Below are 14,274 nucleotides of genomic sequence, written 5' to 3'. Positions count from 1 at the left end.
GCGCCAATTGTATGCATAATACCACCGGCACATCGTATTACAACCTGGGTGATCTTGTGTGACCTACCCTGTGGGGTGCGATTATCACATCAGGTATACGGCAGCCGACGCGTGCCATTATTGTTTCGGTACGAGGTGGGATGCAGTAGCTGACTCGATGTCGATAAGCCTTTTTCCCGCCCTCGTGCACTTAGATGCGAGCAAGTGGGAGCTTAGCCATATGGCAGCCACCTCTACCCCAGCCGAGGTCACGTGAGTCGTACCATGTGACCAAGAGCAACCACGCTGCCGGCTCCGTGTCGGGAATCACTCTACGGGCGAGCAAGCGAAGGAGCTCGCTGACGCTGCCTGCGTCTGAGGGGTGTTTGCGTATGATTCGTAGGCTGTGTAAGTTGATCTCCGCTTTTCCCGTTAGCTTGGCGTTGAATGACGCGGCAGATGACAAACTCACCTCCAAAGCGGGGAAGAGTACTCCGTACGAAATCGGAAAACATTGGTTTGTGTGAGGAAACAGTACCTGTGTGTTAAAGGTGTGTTAGTATTTTCCTGTAGTAATGTTCGAAATGTGTTTGCCAAATAAAGTCTGTCTACGATACAGGCTTGGGAATGGAGGTAGCCCCAATGTACTGTCATCAATGGGTGTTATTTGGTTATTAGCATCGTACGTTTCGGGTGAGTATTCGTATTTTAAACAATTATTCTATCTTTTGTCATAGCCACGCAAAATCCCGACATTTTCCCATCCTCCCACTAATGCTCCTACGTGAAACCTACCCATTTCGCTGTTTTGACTTTAGCCTGAAATTTTACGCAATTATTTTCTCCATTAAAAATTCATTATTGATCTGTTTTGTATCTAACCTTTCCTCCTACGCAAAATCAACCAGTTATGTGTTTTTCATCCGCGAGAAATTTCTGTAGCGCCTTCTCCTACGAATCGTACCAATATGTGTTCCATATTCTCCTTCTAACACTAGATTTTGAAGCGAAACGATGGAAAAACATATAAATACGAAAAATATTCTAAATTAATGAGACGTTAAAGCTAGAAAAGAAGCAGAAATTTCGGTGAATTTGCAACAAAAATTCGTCCAATTCTGATTCAATTTTGGCAAAGATACGCAATATTTAAATTCGTTTCGAAAAATTCAAATATGATTTTATAATCTGTTATATTTTCTTCACTTACAAAGTTTATTTTTGTTCATTCTTGGGCAGTGTGTAGACGTAGTGTCGGAAAAAAATAAATAATAAAAAACCAGGTTGTTTTTGTAAGTTGATAGAATTCGTTCGTTCTTACTTTACAGTGAAAAGAATTAACTTTTATATTTCAGAAATTGCGCTTATAATCATTCGTAATAATCCATCTTCCATAATTGACTGAAAATGCATTTTTCCTTCTTCTCCTGAAGGGAAGGAGTTTCTAAAGTCGTTTGCTATGAATGTTTAACATGCGGAGTGTTTTAGAAAAACACAACCCCCGCCTGATTGCCGTTACATCGAAACGTCAGCCTACTCCAATATAGAAACAACAACAAAAAAGTGTATGCGGAGGGTAAAAGACGTCGCTCTTCCCAGCAAAACGCCTCCTCAGAAGAAAAAGGGGGAAAAAAAAACTTCTGAAGAAACACATCAGAGCGCTCTTGACGGTTTTTCTTTTATTTTTCTTTTTTGTCGTCTTATTTTATTTCAGTAGTTCATATCCTTCTCAAAAAGACGTTTTTTATATATTTTTTAAATTTTTTAAATATTTTATTTAATAGAAATTTGTTATATGATTTTATTCAGTTTTGTACAATGTCTTATTTCTCTTTTAGTATATAATCTAGTGATTTTCTTTAAAAAAAGCTACATTTAGAACATGAATTTCACTTTTTTTTTTTTTTTTTCTAAGGAGAAACAAAGCCTAAAATTTGATAGTTCAATAAGAGAACGTCAATGATGTTCGTTGCCCTGGCAACTACTTTTATCATAACCATGGCAACAACAATTGTATAGTAGTTTTTTTATATTTTATCTAATAGAATTTTATTATATAATTTTCCTGAGTTTTATATAATGTCTTATTTCTCTTTTAGTGTATAATCTAGTGATTTTTAAAGAATATCACTAGATTATATACTTTTTTTTTTCATTTATACACATTAATTTCATTTTTTTTTCTAAGGAGAAACAAAGCCTAAAACTCGTTAGTTTAATAAGAGAACTTTTTTCAATGATTTTCGTTGCCTTAGCAACGACTTTTATCATAACCATGGCAACAACAAATGCATAGTTGATCTTAGGAATCCTATTATTAGAGCAGAATGAAAATTATTGAATATTTAAGCGTAGTGAAAATAATAATAATAATAAAAAATACGAACTAATGGTATATTTTCGTGAATTTTTCTATTTTCAGAATCCATGAATACATATTTTTATTCAAATATACCTAATATAATTAATTGAGATGCTTTCTAATGCACAAATTGCTAAATAATATGTAATACGCCAATAGAATATTACTATGTTGGGTAACCATGTTTACAAAGAATAAATAATTAAAAATCAACCTTGACCGAAGGTTTTTAAGATCAGTATATCTTTAGAATAGTCGCACCTAGTATATAGATTTACTTGTTTTAACATCAAAGCTGATGTAAAATTGAATTGAATACTATAAAAGGATTAATTAATATATTTTATCCTCAGATCACAATGATAATTGATCAGGACTAATACTAATTCTGAGCGCTACCTGAATATCATCCACGCATTATGTGGAACATGTGCATCCCGCCCACAATATTGGAAACGGTTTTTGATTCTAGTTACGCCATCAATATAATGTTCATATTCCATTAAGCTAACTTCTAAAGCCAAATTTGCTTCAATTATCTTTCGAGGGTATTTTCTTTTACTGTTCCACTTAAACCTTCAGATCTTTGCTTGGATGTTGCCGATGCATCGTCTAACATCTATAGATCACCTCTCTCTCTCAATATGTGTTATTAATATAATTAAAAGTATGAGCAAAATTTACTAAGGAAAATACCGGTCGAAGCCTTTCTCAACAACTAATGAGCACTGTCGAAAGACCATTGGACGAGTTTAAGAAAGTAACTGGAAACACAAAATCGATTAGATTGTTTAAGATGAACGAGTCTTCTGTCTTCTAACAAGCTTACAGCTGTTGTCTTGCATAACATATGACCGCATTAACTTCTATGATGCCTCTTATTATCGTTTTTTTCTTAATAACGACACAAAAAAGTATAATTTATTAGGGAATATCGTATTCTGAGATACCTTAAGGGAGTAACTTTATCACAAAATGGACTATTAAATTTGTAGGTAATTATGATCCCGGCTCGCTTGGTGAAGTATAATTTTTAATTTTCTGAACATAGGTAGTAATCATAGCTGCAGTTTTAAAGTGAATTTCTCTTATTTTTTTTATTTCCCGATACAGATATAAGATAATATAGGCATCTATTTTAATAACAGTGTTGATGTATGACATATAAAATGGGTTTTTTTGTTGGAAGAGGGGTTAGTGAGTCGTCAATGACAGATACAATGTTCTGTTAGATATTTTAGATTCCTTTTCAGAAAAAAAAAAAAAAAAAATCAATATTCATTTACCCAGTTTGATGTTTTGTTTCTTGACCTATATTTATTTATTACAGTTATTATTCGCCTGTACACTAAAGTGAAATTTTTAAGAAACCATTATTTGGTCTCGTACATCTCTCAGATATACATTAATATTTTTAATGGAACCGGATCGTTGCTTTGTTGCCATAGCTACAGAATGCTCCGGCGAACAGAAAACATCAAAACTTCCTGCCTTCTCATTACTATAGCTAACTGCCATCGCTGCAAGAGGAAATTATTGCAAATTGGCGTAGATAATAGTTGCACAAAATGACTATTCGTTGAACTACTCATTATGCCAAGATTTGAAATAGAATGAATTGTCCAAAGAGCTAGAAACGCGTGGAAAATAATATGTAGCAACGAGAACAAAAAAATGAAACCGATTCTTCTTTTTTTTCTTTCCAAACACGAGCTGGGAGTCTTTTTAGAGGTCGTATTTAGCCGCTTGATTCTGAGAAAATCCAAGAGGTTAGGTGACGCTAGCGAAATCGGGCTTGCAATACACCAGGATGGCTCCTACGACGCAAATCAAATTTCAGTCCGTTTGCTGTTGGGATCGCACCTGCGACCTTCCTACAAAGCGGTAGTTTTACAAGACAAGTCCGAAATAATAGCACAGCCGGAAAATTAAGTCTTCTACTTTGTAAAGAGAATGTTTGTATTCCACATTTTTATGTTGACCCACTTTTAGAAAGTATATTTTTCTTCTTTGTGGACGTACAAGATTCTTAATTAACTCAAGATAGCGACTGCGACATACACAAATATTTATGTTATCGTAAAAAGCATTTTTCTGTAGTGTATACGACAATAAGAGATGAGCAAAGATCTTTTGCGACTCCGCCCTCATGCAGTATCTGCCTGTTTCTCTTAACATCTGTTAGAATCCTCCTACATCCATTAAAGTTACTTTCCTAAAAATAGTTTTCCCATTCAGATGCTCAATACTGCGCTGTTTAGGCTTATAGTCCTCTTTGATGAAACCCAACGTTTCAAAAGGAAACCACTCGGCATAACGAGTCATCTTACATAAATATAAAGGATTGTACCCATGCTTCCATTAAATTTAGCTGCAAAGCGTAAAAACTATCTGGAAACATAAGTCATTTTATAACATAAGTTTATCATCTTTTCATTTATTTTAAAATTTGGTTCGTTTTCTTGAAATTTTAATTTCAGACAGAGCAGTTTCACAATTCCACGTAATTTATTTTTTAAAAAAACATAAAAATAGCAATTATTTTTCTTAATATAATTTCTTCATTTTTGATGTATAGTTTTAACCTTACTTCTTTTCCTTTGGATTTGTATTGTTTTAGATTTACAATGCCTTTGAAAACACAATCCAATTAAAAGTGTATCTAAGTCCGAATATTATTTTTGTGTACGCGCTTGAAGGTTCTAAATTAGCAGAGTTTAAATATTCTAGAATAGCAAGAATTATTAAATTGGTAATTTAAACTTCAGCTTAATAGTTAAATTAAAATATCATCGAAAAATTGATATTTAAACTAGAAACTGGTGTTTGATTTTGAATTACATTTATTTATTTTATTAACATTTGATGAACATTTCTGCTAATCGTTAATTATTTTTAAAATTTCAATTTACAGTAGTCGAAATAATTTATTATTAAAAGGAAATATTAGTAGAAGTTATCTCTTTATGGTTTATTATTGGAAAATTGGCTCATTGTTCGTTTTCTGTTCCTAATTACATATTTTTATAAACATATTATTTTCAGAAGATTGATTTTCGTGTTCAGTGTCTCATCCATTGAAATCTGGCTAGTTGCGAGATGATAATGGTTGCTTTGGTAACGAACGGGAGCGCCATCTACGAAATTCATTCTTTTTCTAAAAAAATATGGAGAAAAAAAAGACATAATTGGCACAGTTTCAAATTAGTGTTACTCTGAAATATGTGTAGAATATTATGTAAAAAAATTATAGACACTATTTGGTTAATCAGACGAACAATTAGGGCAGTATGAAAATAAAAAAGAAATCAAGGATTCATAATTTAATTATATTGTGAGCGTTTTTAAAAAAAAATTACATCTCTGACCTGATTGTTTTATTCTCAAATCTTTATGTATAGATAAATAAATCGTAATAATAATTTCAGCCATTCTTAGTGGAAAAATTAAGTTGGTGTAACGTATTTTAACTGCTATGTTTTAAATGGTCCCAATACAACAAATTTTATCAATTTATATTTAACATAGAAAAATAATTAACAAAAAATAGAAGGTTATTCGTGTCTGACAACGTGATAGTGCATATCTTGGAGCTCTGTACGCATGCCAGTTGTATTCATAAGTCTGGTGTTTGTAATTGGGGAGTGATCCTATTAATTCTCCACTTCCATCACTTCTGTTTTATTGTATTGCTTCGATACGCCGGTAATACATAATTACATGTATAATTTAACTCAGAATAAAAGTTAATTATCTAAAAAGTTAAAAGTTTTGAATTTTCGTAGTTAATTGTAAACGGGCTGTCCAATCATATCATAGCTTGAGTCTCGTGGACTGTCGGGACGCTATAGAAAAGTCACCTGACAAAACAACCATTAAACTGAGCATGCAGAAAACAAAGGAGAATATATTCTAATGATATTAACCCTCATATCTCCATAAACATATATAGACATATCATAAAATGTTTTCAGAGCTATCTTGCTCTTAAATCTCTTTTTGTGAATTAGTAGAATTTAAACTACATAAATTATGCAATGGTATTAGTCTCTCATCAGAACAAACTTGCCTTTGCAAAGAGTTTGTCCCGATGTTGCACTATTTTCGAGCAGATAGCCTCTCCAAAATGTAAATTGGACACTTGTTTAAAAGATAACACTCCTGCGATAGCCTGTTTCAAGGCTAGCTGGATCCTTATCAGATGGTATCGAGTGAAAACACACAGGCAAAAATGTTATAAAGAAGTTGTTCGATGTGAGCTGCTGCATTATACGAAATGAGAGTTTTTTAAAGTTCCAATACCTAAAGCTAAGTGGTTTGTCTGAGTATTGTTCAGATCACCTGTTATCTGATGAGGGTTTAGTTACTCTTGAAAAAAGGTCATAGCAGCGTCTCATCTTTTAATGGCCAACTAACCTTTTTGGTGACGCCATCTATTTAGAAGTAGGGCAATACTAGAGAAACTCATTGCTGATAAGTTTGTTCTTATGTAAGAATTAAGAACGTTGTATTATTAATGCAAGGTTAAATCCAGCTAGCTGCAAAAACAGATGAAAGTATAAGGTAGCGCTGCAAACATTTCATAGTTTCTCTGAGGCCGTATACCTTCAGCTATATTATAACTTTGAATTCTTCTTCAGCAAGTTTCGTATCTTAGCGTAAACTGCTGTTACAATACAGCTATGTGGCTCTGCATACATCGCTTGCGTCATCTTCTGACCAGTTTGATGTCACTTTAAAACAGGTGAAAGTAAATAAAGTTGGAAAATGCTTAGTATGGGTACAAATAAAAAATGTATGCTTTAGTGGTTAATCGCTGGCTACTGATTCGCATAAGCAGTAGATAGATTTTGTTTCACACGACCAAGGTTCTTTTTCCGCCATTATAGCTAGTCTTACAACTCTTCAGGTGTATGACTAAAGTAGGTAAAAGAAACAAGCTGTTAAATGGCACTCACCTGGCCTCCCACTCTGCAGGTAGCTCACTATGAAAGTGAGCTACCTGCTGTTTTTCCTCTCTCTTCTATAGTTATAGTGGTAAAATCGAAACCTGGCCATCATTTATTTCTCCACAGTGCATTAAGAAATGTTTAATGTTCAGTTGTTAGTGCTTTATATTCAATGAAATCGGCCTTTTTAGAACTGCTAAAGCACTAAGTATACATCTCTAAAATCTGAAAGTGTTTAAAATCCGCTGGATTTTAAACGGTTTGTATTATTCAAAGTGTTTCCCGCAACCAAAGGACAACTCAGATTAATAAATTTAATTTTTTGACAGGCGAAATAGATTCTCCATACTCGAAAGCAAAGTGTAGCGAATACATTTGGCTAATTATTAATTTATTAATAAATTCAAGTGTTTACTATTTCTGTGAGTCCCTGATGTAATAAATTGTAATGCAAACATCATAAATCTCTGATTTCTGCAGTATGTCAATTAGTGATGCACTGCATGGGAAGAACAGATAAATTTCAGCATAATTTTATTAGAGAGAGATCTTTACAGGTTCTCTATAAGCTTTAGCCTATAGTTTATGAAGCTTCGTTTGTAATACGGTTTATGTGAGGTTTGCAAGTTCCAGAGGAAGATAATCTAACCACATCATCTGAGACAGTATTAACCCAAGTAAGGGCAATTGTTGAATTTATATTGCTAATGAATCTTAAGATATCTGTGATTGCCCTCGTGGGTAATACAGCTGGTGTGATCGCCGTTCTTCCCACACCGGGTGGGAAAGACCTAAGTTTGATAACTGGAGTAATTTTAATGGACTTTTTTCACAACGTGACTTACGTAGTCGGTCTCAGGCTAGGATAGCATGGTTTTTCTCTCCCGGAAACTCGAAACAAAATACACGGAGCAATATGACCTTAGTCGTTGATGCTCCTAGAAACCCTACTACAACAAAAACATATCTGTGATCGTTACTGATGCAAATTTCTTACTCATTACAAAAATTTTCCTGAGAAATTGACTTATATATTTTTATTTTGTCAGCATAAGTAAGACGTTTTGTTCCAGCTGAGAGAAAACAAGTATTTATATACTAACAAATATTCCAAAGAAAAGTGGTCCTAAAGAAGAGCCTTGGGGTAACCCTTTTGCAAGAGGAAATTTAGTTGAATAGTCATGGACAATTTCACTGTACAATATATTTTCATGGAGAAATCTTTCAAACAGTTAAGACCATGGTATATTACTCTCAATTGTTTTAATTTGTAGAGGAGCTCTTTATGAGACACTGAGTCATATGCTTTGGAAATATCCATATAAATTGCATCTATTTGTAGATTATTATCCAACGTTTTCATATCTAAAACAAAAGCCATGAGATCTTTAATATGGGGGATCTATCAACAATAAATTCACGATGCGTGAGGTTGTTTGTTTTAAAAAAGACAATTAATTTGAATATATGCGATTTATTGCATTATTTTTTATCGGATTTGAAGTAGTCTGTATGAAGAAGTTTTCTTTCCCTCTCTTAATAGTGGTGTGATGTATGGGAATATTGTAAAGTATTAAATCTTCTTTCACTGAAGGAAGATTACTACTTTCATTTCATTGAGCATCTTACAGATGCTCAATGAAACCCTTCCCCTCTCCCGTACGGTATTCATCTAGTTTCAGATGATCCTCCTCCCCTGCTTGTACTTTCAAAACTAGAAACTGAAAGTTATGTATTATATTTTATTTTATTTTGTTACAATCATTGCGACTTCCCAAGAAAGAGCGCGTGACCCACTGCTCTAAATTATTCTCTGATTCTAGAACAGAACGCTTCAATTCAAGAAAACGTTTAAGAACGTTTATTTTCAGTTCCTGAGGATCATATTGTATTGCGGAAAAATGAGAAGACACATTTTTTCTAAGTCCTACCACCACTAAAAAATAATTACTATTTGTAAGTTTAAATTATAATTGAATTTAATTGTAAACTTAACAGAACATAAAAAAATAAAGAATAAGTTTGGTTTACAATAACGAATTATGGATAATAAAATTCAATTTAATGTTTTTACACTGAGGGGTCACTTTATTGGATACACCTGACTACAACACATGGTACAAACATGTGATGTGGTCAGGTGTAATAAAGCAGACAAGAAGACACGGGGGGAGATGATGTATATATGCAATTTCCTAGAATCAGCAAAACAAAAGATTTGAGCGACTTTAACCACAAAACATAGGCAATTTACAGACATATTATAATATGGCCTAAGTTGCTGATGGCTTAGAACCTAACAACAACCAACCAACTCCTCAGAACGCACAACTCTTCGTACCTTGTCACGGACGGAATACATCACAGCCGAAAACTGAATCAAGTTCCACTCATATCAACGAAAAACAAGTATCGTTACAATGGCGGCTCAAAAACACCCATCAATACTGGACAGTAGAGGATTGGAAAGACGTTGCCTGGTCTGACAATTCCTGGTACCTGCTGTTTCACACGATGGAAGAAGCACCACAAAAGCGCATGAGTTCATAAAACCAACCTGCCAGTTGGTATCAATGTAGGTTTGCGGTGGCAGTATAGGGGTGTGCGGGAGTGTTTTGGATGGTGCACGTTAAGTCCCTTGATATCACTGGAGCACGTTTTGAATTCCACGGGTTATCGGAAAGTTTTTCCCATTACGCGCATTACTTCATGTTGCTGTACTTCCATCTGCGAATGGGTTTTTCCAACAGACATTGTACAGAACTAGTTGCCTGAATGAATTCTGCTTATTGCAGTGACTTCTCCAGTCAGCATATTTCAATTCAATTGAGCACCTGTGGGATGAGATGAATGAACTCTTCGGAGTAAAGATAAGAAATCGTCCAATATGCAGCAACTTGGGAAACAACTGAGTCAACATGGACCAGTGTCCCTTTCATACGACCACACTTTTTCCACCTCACTGATTCCGTGCCACGACGAATTCAAGCTGTTTTAAGGGTTAGAAGGGGACCTACTCGCTATTAGGTAGGTGTACCTAATAAAGTGCTCACTCGGTGTGTGTTAGTGGATATTTCGGTTGCTACCTAGTAATCTAGAATTATTCTGAAAATTTAATGAAGCAGATGGTTAAAAAAAGTTCTGTAATTGAGAATAAATATCCGATTTTAGAAATAGAAAGAATAAAAGTTATTGATATTAATGGCCCATCTTCATTCGAGAATTCTTTATATTTTTATACATTTATATTATCGTATCTAGCGGCCTATCCGATATAATTTATTATAGCTTGCGTTTCATCCAGACATTCGCATCTATTTCGCATTTGGAACGCAGCATTATTCATTGTTCATATGAAGCGAGTGGAGCCCAATAACTATATTTAAAACTTCTTTTTACGAATGATTTATGCAGGAGGAAACATCCAGTTTGCTTATGAAACAAATTAAACACAGGGTGGCCTAGTTTTCCTGTTCTTTAACAATAGAATTCCAGTAAGGGAAATTTCTACTCCAGAATACACAAAATATTTCTTTTCGCGAACGAAAGAAAACAGCTTCTAGTCTCCTATTTTAGGATCAGCGAAATAAGGTTTCATTTTACCACCAATGTTCACTGAAAATACTTTCCGGTTTTCTCAATATTGGTGTACGGAAGACACTTCCTTTTACTTTAGCTCAGAAAAGAAAAGTGGGTGGGTGTTAGGAAGGGAGATGAAAACACCTGACCTAAATCGCACCAATCTGGAGCATCTCTAGTGTCTTCTCTTGATGGTTATCGGTTTTATGATTGTAAAGATAACTCTCCTAAAGGTTAGATATATGTTATTTGGAAGAAATGAGGAGAAATCAATGGGAAAGTTACCACTTGATTCTAGAGTAGTTTAATAACTTCTTTGATCGGGTTGTTGATGTAACTTTTAATTGGAGAAAGATTCGTTCGTGGTAAAAAGTTTTTTGATCACATAAGGATAACGGAATGCTGTGGACCGTGTCAATAACACTTAGAGTTACTGCTGTTGGTTGTTCATTGGTTTATACTAGTTACTAGGAAATGGAGACCAAGAATTAAGTTGATATGAATATGAGTTCACCTAAACTGACACACTACCGGGAGAGATTTAAAGCACTGCTTTGTACATGAATTATTTTAAAAAACAATACTTTTACCTACAGTATTGACTCAAACATTTACCAGCAAATATTGTTTTCAAATATCTTTGAAATAGCTGTTTTTAAAATGCTATACAGTAATTCGTGTTTGGAGTTTATGTTGGTATTGGGTATATTTCATCTACGTGGTGGAAAAGGGCTTGAAGACATTCGCAGTTATAATTGCATCAAATTCCTGAAAACAATGATAATTTGCTTGCATAGAAACTTTGTTTACAATAATTCATTTAGTGTTGTAAACAAGAATGGCAATATTTGGTTCTAAAGTCCTTAAAATATTTCGAAGTCACCTACGTTAACTGATACTTTGCTGTTTGATCCCGCTGCTTTATAGTCACGTCCATTAGGTTGGAAATATTTGCGCAATGAAACGTATAGTGTTAAATAGGTCTTTGGCTGTAGGCCATAAACATATTAATCTACAATCTCTATTATCTGCAGAATAATCTACCGCAATCATCTTTTGCTGGGCTCCCTTCTTTTAGAAAATACTCTTAACGATTTTACAAGCAAAATAGAAGGGCTTGAAGTATCTCCATAAGGTACGTTAATTATTTTAAGTACGTTAATCATTATACATATAGATTATGCACAATTTTATAGATATACATACATGCATTCATAGTTTTATTTATATTTTATTGTATAATTTATACATATTTTTACACAGTCATAAATTTATATATTCATTTAAGCATGTTTATACACTTTCCTCGTATGGCTTTATGTTTTAAATATGCTTGGGTATTCTAAATTAATATTATTTAACTTTCTAAAACTGTGATTTGTTTTGGTTTGTATTGTTGTGTCTATGGATCCTTTTCATTTATTGGTTAAAGTCTGACTTATTAGTTGGTCCATACAAGAGTCCCACATAACCCTTTTTAACTCAGAGTGTTCTGTGCAGCATATTAACGATGACTATTTTATTTGCTTCTCTCTTTCAAACATTATTTATTAAATAATTTGAAGATAATTTTTTTCAAACGAAAAAAAAAAACAAAACAAATCCTCTACGACAGATATATCATTATCTAAATGATCCTGAATCCTTGATCATTGCCTCCATGATTTTCCCTACTATTGAAGTTAGAATGACCGGTCGGTATTTTCCCACTTGATTCTTAGAACCGCCCTTATGTTTGGAGATACATCGGCACTTTTCCAATCCAAAGGAATCACTCCCGAGTCCAGTGATGCTCTCATAATTAGCCTCAATGGCTCAATGCACTCACTTGCCGCTTCCCTTACGATTATAGGATATATGCCATCAACCCCAGGAGCCTTACTGGCCTCTAGGCTCGAAAGTTTTTTCATTAAATACTCGTGTGAAATTTCAATATCATTAATTATGTACTTCACACCCATAACTTCTCATTGATGTGAAGGGTTTTTCTTCTGTAAATATCGATGCAAAAGTAACTGTTGAATTCATCTACAACATCATCTTGGGTATTTAATACTGTCCCATGTCCTTTACATAAAGGTCCGATCTGGTTTTTCCTTCTCTTCTTCGAATTGTGCATTAGTAACGCACAAGATGTTTTGGTAGAGAGAATCAACCTTGAATTATTATTTTTTCTTTTTTTTTATGTTGGGGAACCAACAGGATTGAGATGGGGATAGTTTCGTTTCTTCAGGAAAAAAAGTGTACCATTACAGGATGCAGTAGATCTGATACAAATTTCAGGTACTCCCCGGATGACATTCGACCTTCCACCAGTCTCAACGGACTCAGTCCGTGCAAACGAAACCATCCCCATACTCCCCATACTATGATACTATCTCCTGATGCTTGTGTTGTCTTAACAAGACAAACAGGGACCGTCGTTGAATGAGGCGTTTGCCACACTCTTTGCCTACAATCAGTACAAAACAAAGTGCATCGTGATTCGTGTGACCACATGACATTGTTCCACCGTCCAATCACGACGTTCTTGAATCCGCTCCAAGTGGTTTTTCAATATTTGGGTATTGGCAGGCGGCTGCAGATACCCAGTTTCTTCAGTTCCCTGCTCATGGTATTGGGTTAAAATAGGACAGTTCTGAGATTGGTTGAATCCAGATGTAATTTATTGCACACTGGATGTCTTATTTTTCTGTAAAGTCCTCCTTAGATTACGGCTTCGCTCTTGAAGTATTATTTTTCTTCCATATTTACGCTTTTGAGATGTGTAAGAACCGCTTGCTTTCCACCCATTTGAGATGAATGCTTTTGAGAAACCAGTTATGTCTTTCGTTTCTTTAATCGTGGCTCCCGCTAAACGTGCACCCACAATAAGACCTTTTTTTTTCAAAGTCTAATAGATTACGCTTTTTCCTCATTCTGGCTTCAGATTACTGCACTCGAGTCGAACAGCCTGTGCAGTCTTTATACTCAACGAGGCAAGACGTCATCACCCAACATCACAGTTTACTCTGCATCTATTTGAATTTCTTGTCTGTGATTGCCCACAAAGGTTCGTATATATTTTTTGGCCGGTCTGTGTATAAGTCAACTGATAATTAACTGTTGACACTGCACTACTGCATTTCGTTTTGAATAGCCTGAGGCACAGCTTTTTTGTACAGTGGAGAAAGTGTTCAAAATTTATTTTCTCAAGATTGGAAGGAGAAAAGAAAACTCTTCTGATGGATTCGTAGCTACTAATGTCATTCTAGATTTTTTTGTACAGCTAGCTGATTTATGCGATCTTGGCAAGGGAGCATGGTCCCTTTGGCACTTCGGAAATACGTATATTTCAATCACCATAGAACCTAACAGAGTGGCTCAATTAGCAGACAGAATACACATTCACGAGGGGTACAATAG

General features: G+C 34.6%; 1 protein-coding gene across 2 annotated transcripts in view; it reads left to right on the top strand.

Moving 5' to 3' along the window:
* The first annotated feature begins 326 nt into the window (after positions 1-326).
* The window catches only part of LOC150085233 (neurotrimin-like), a 219,484-nt gene continuing 205,536 nt past the window's right edge, over positions 327-14,274 (top strand). For both annotated transcript variants that reach the window (XM_090373928.1, XM_090373927.1), the window contains exon 1: positions 327-672. In XM_090373928.1, the coding sequence (XP_090230054.1) occupies positions 555-672 (118 nt within the window). In that variant the 5' untranslated portion in view covers positions 327-554. The remainder of the gene's footprint in view (positions 673-14,274) is intronic.

The sequence above is a fragment of the Mastigoproctus giganteus genome, chromosome 5, assembly GCF_048544385.1.
Source record: "Mastigoproctus giganteus isolate SK-2022 chromosome 5, ASM4854438v1, whole genome shotgun sequence".
In the NCBI taxonomy this organism is placed as follows: domain Eukaryota; kingdom Metazoa; phylum Arthropoda; class Arachnida; order Uropygi; family Thelyphonidae; genus Mastigoproctus; species Mastigoproctus giganteus.
This window is presented reverse-complemented; position numbering and strand designations above follow the sequence as displayed.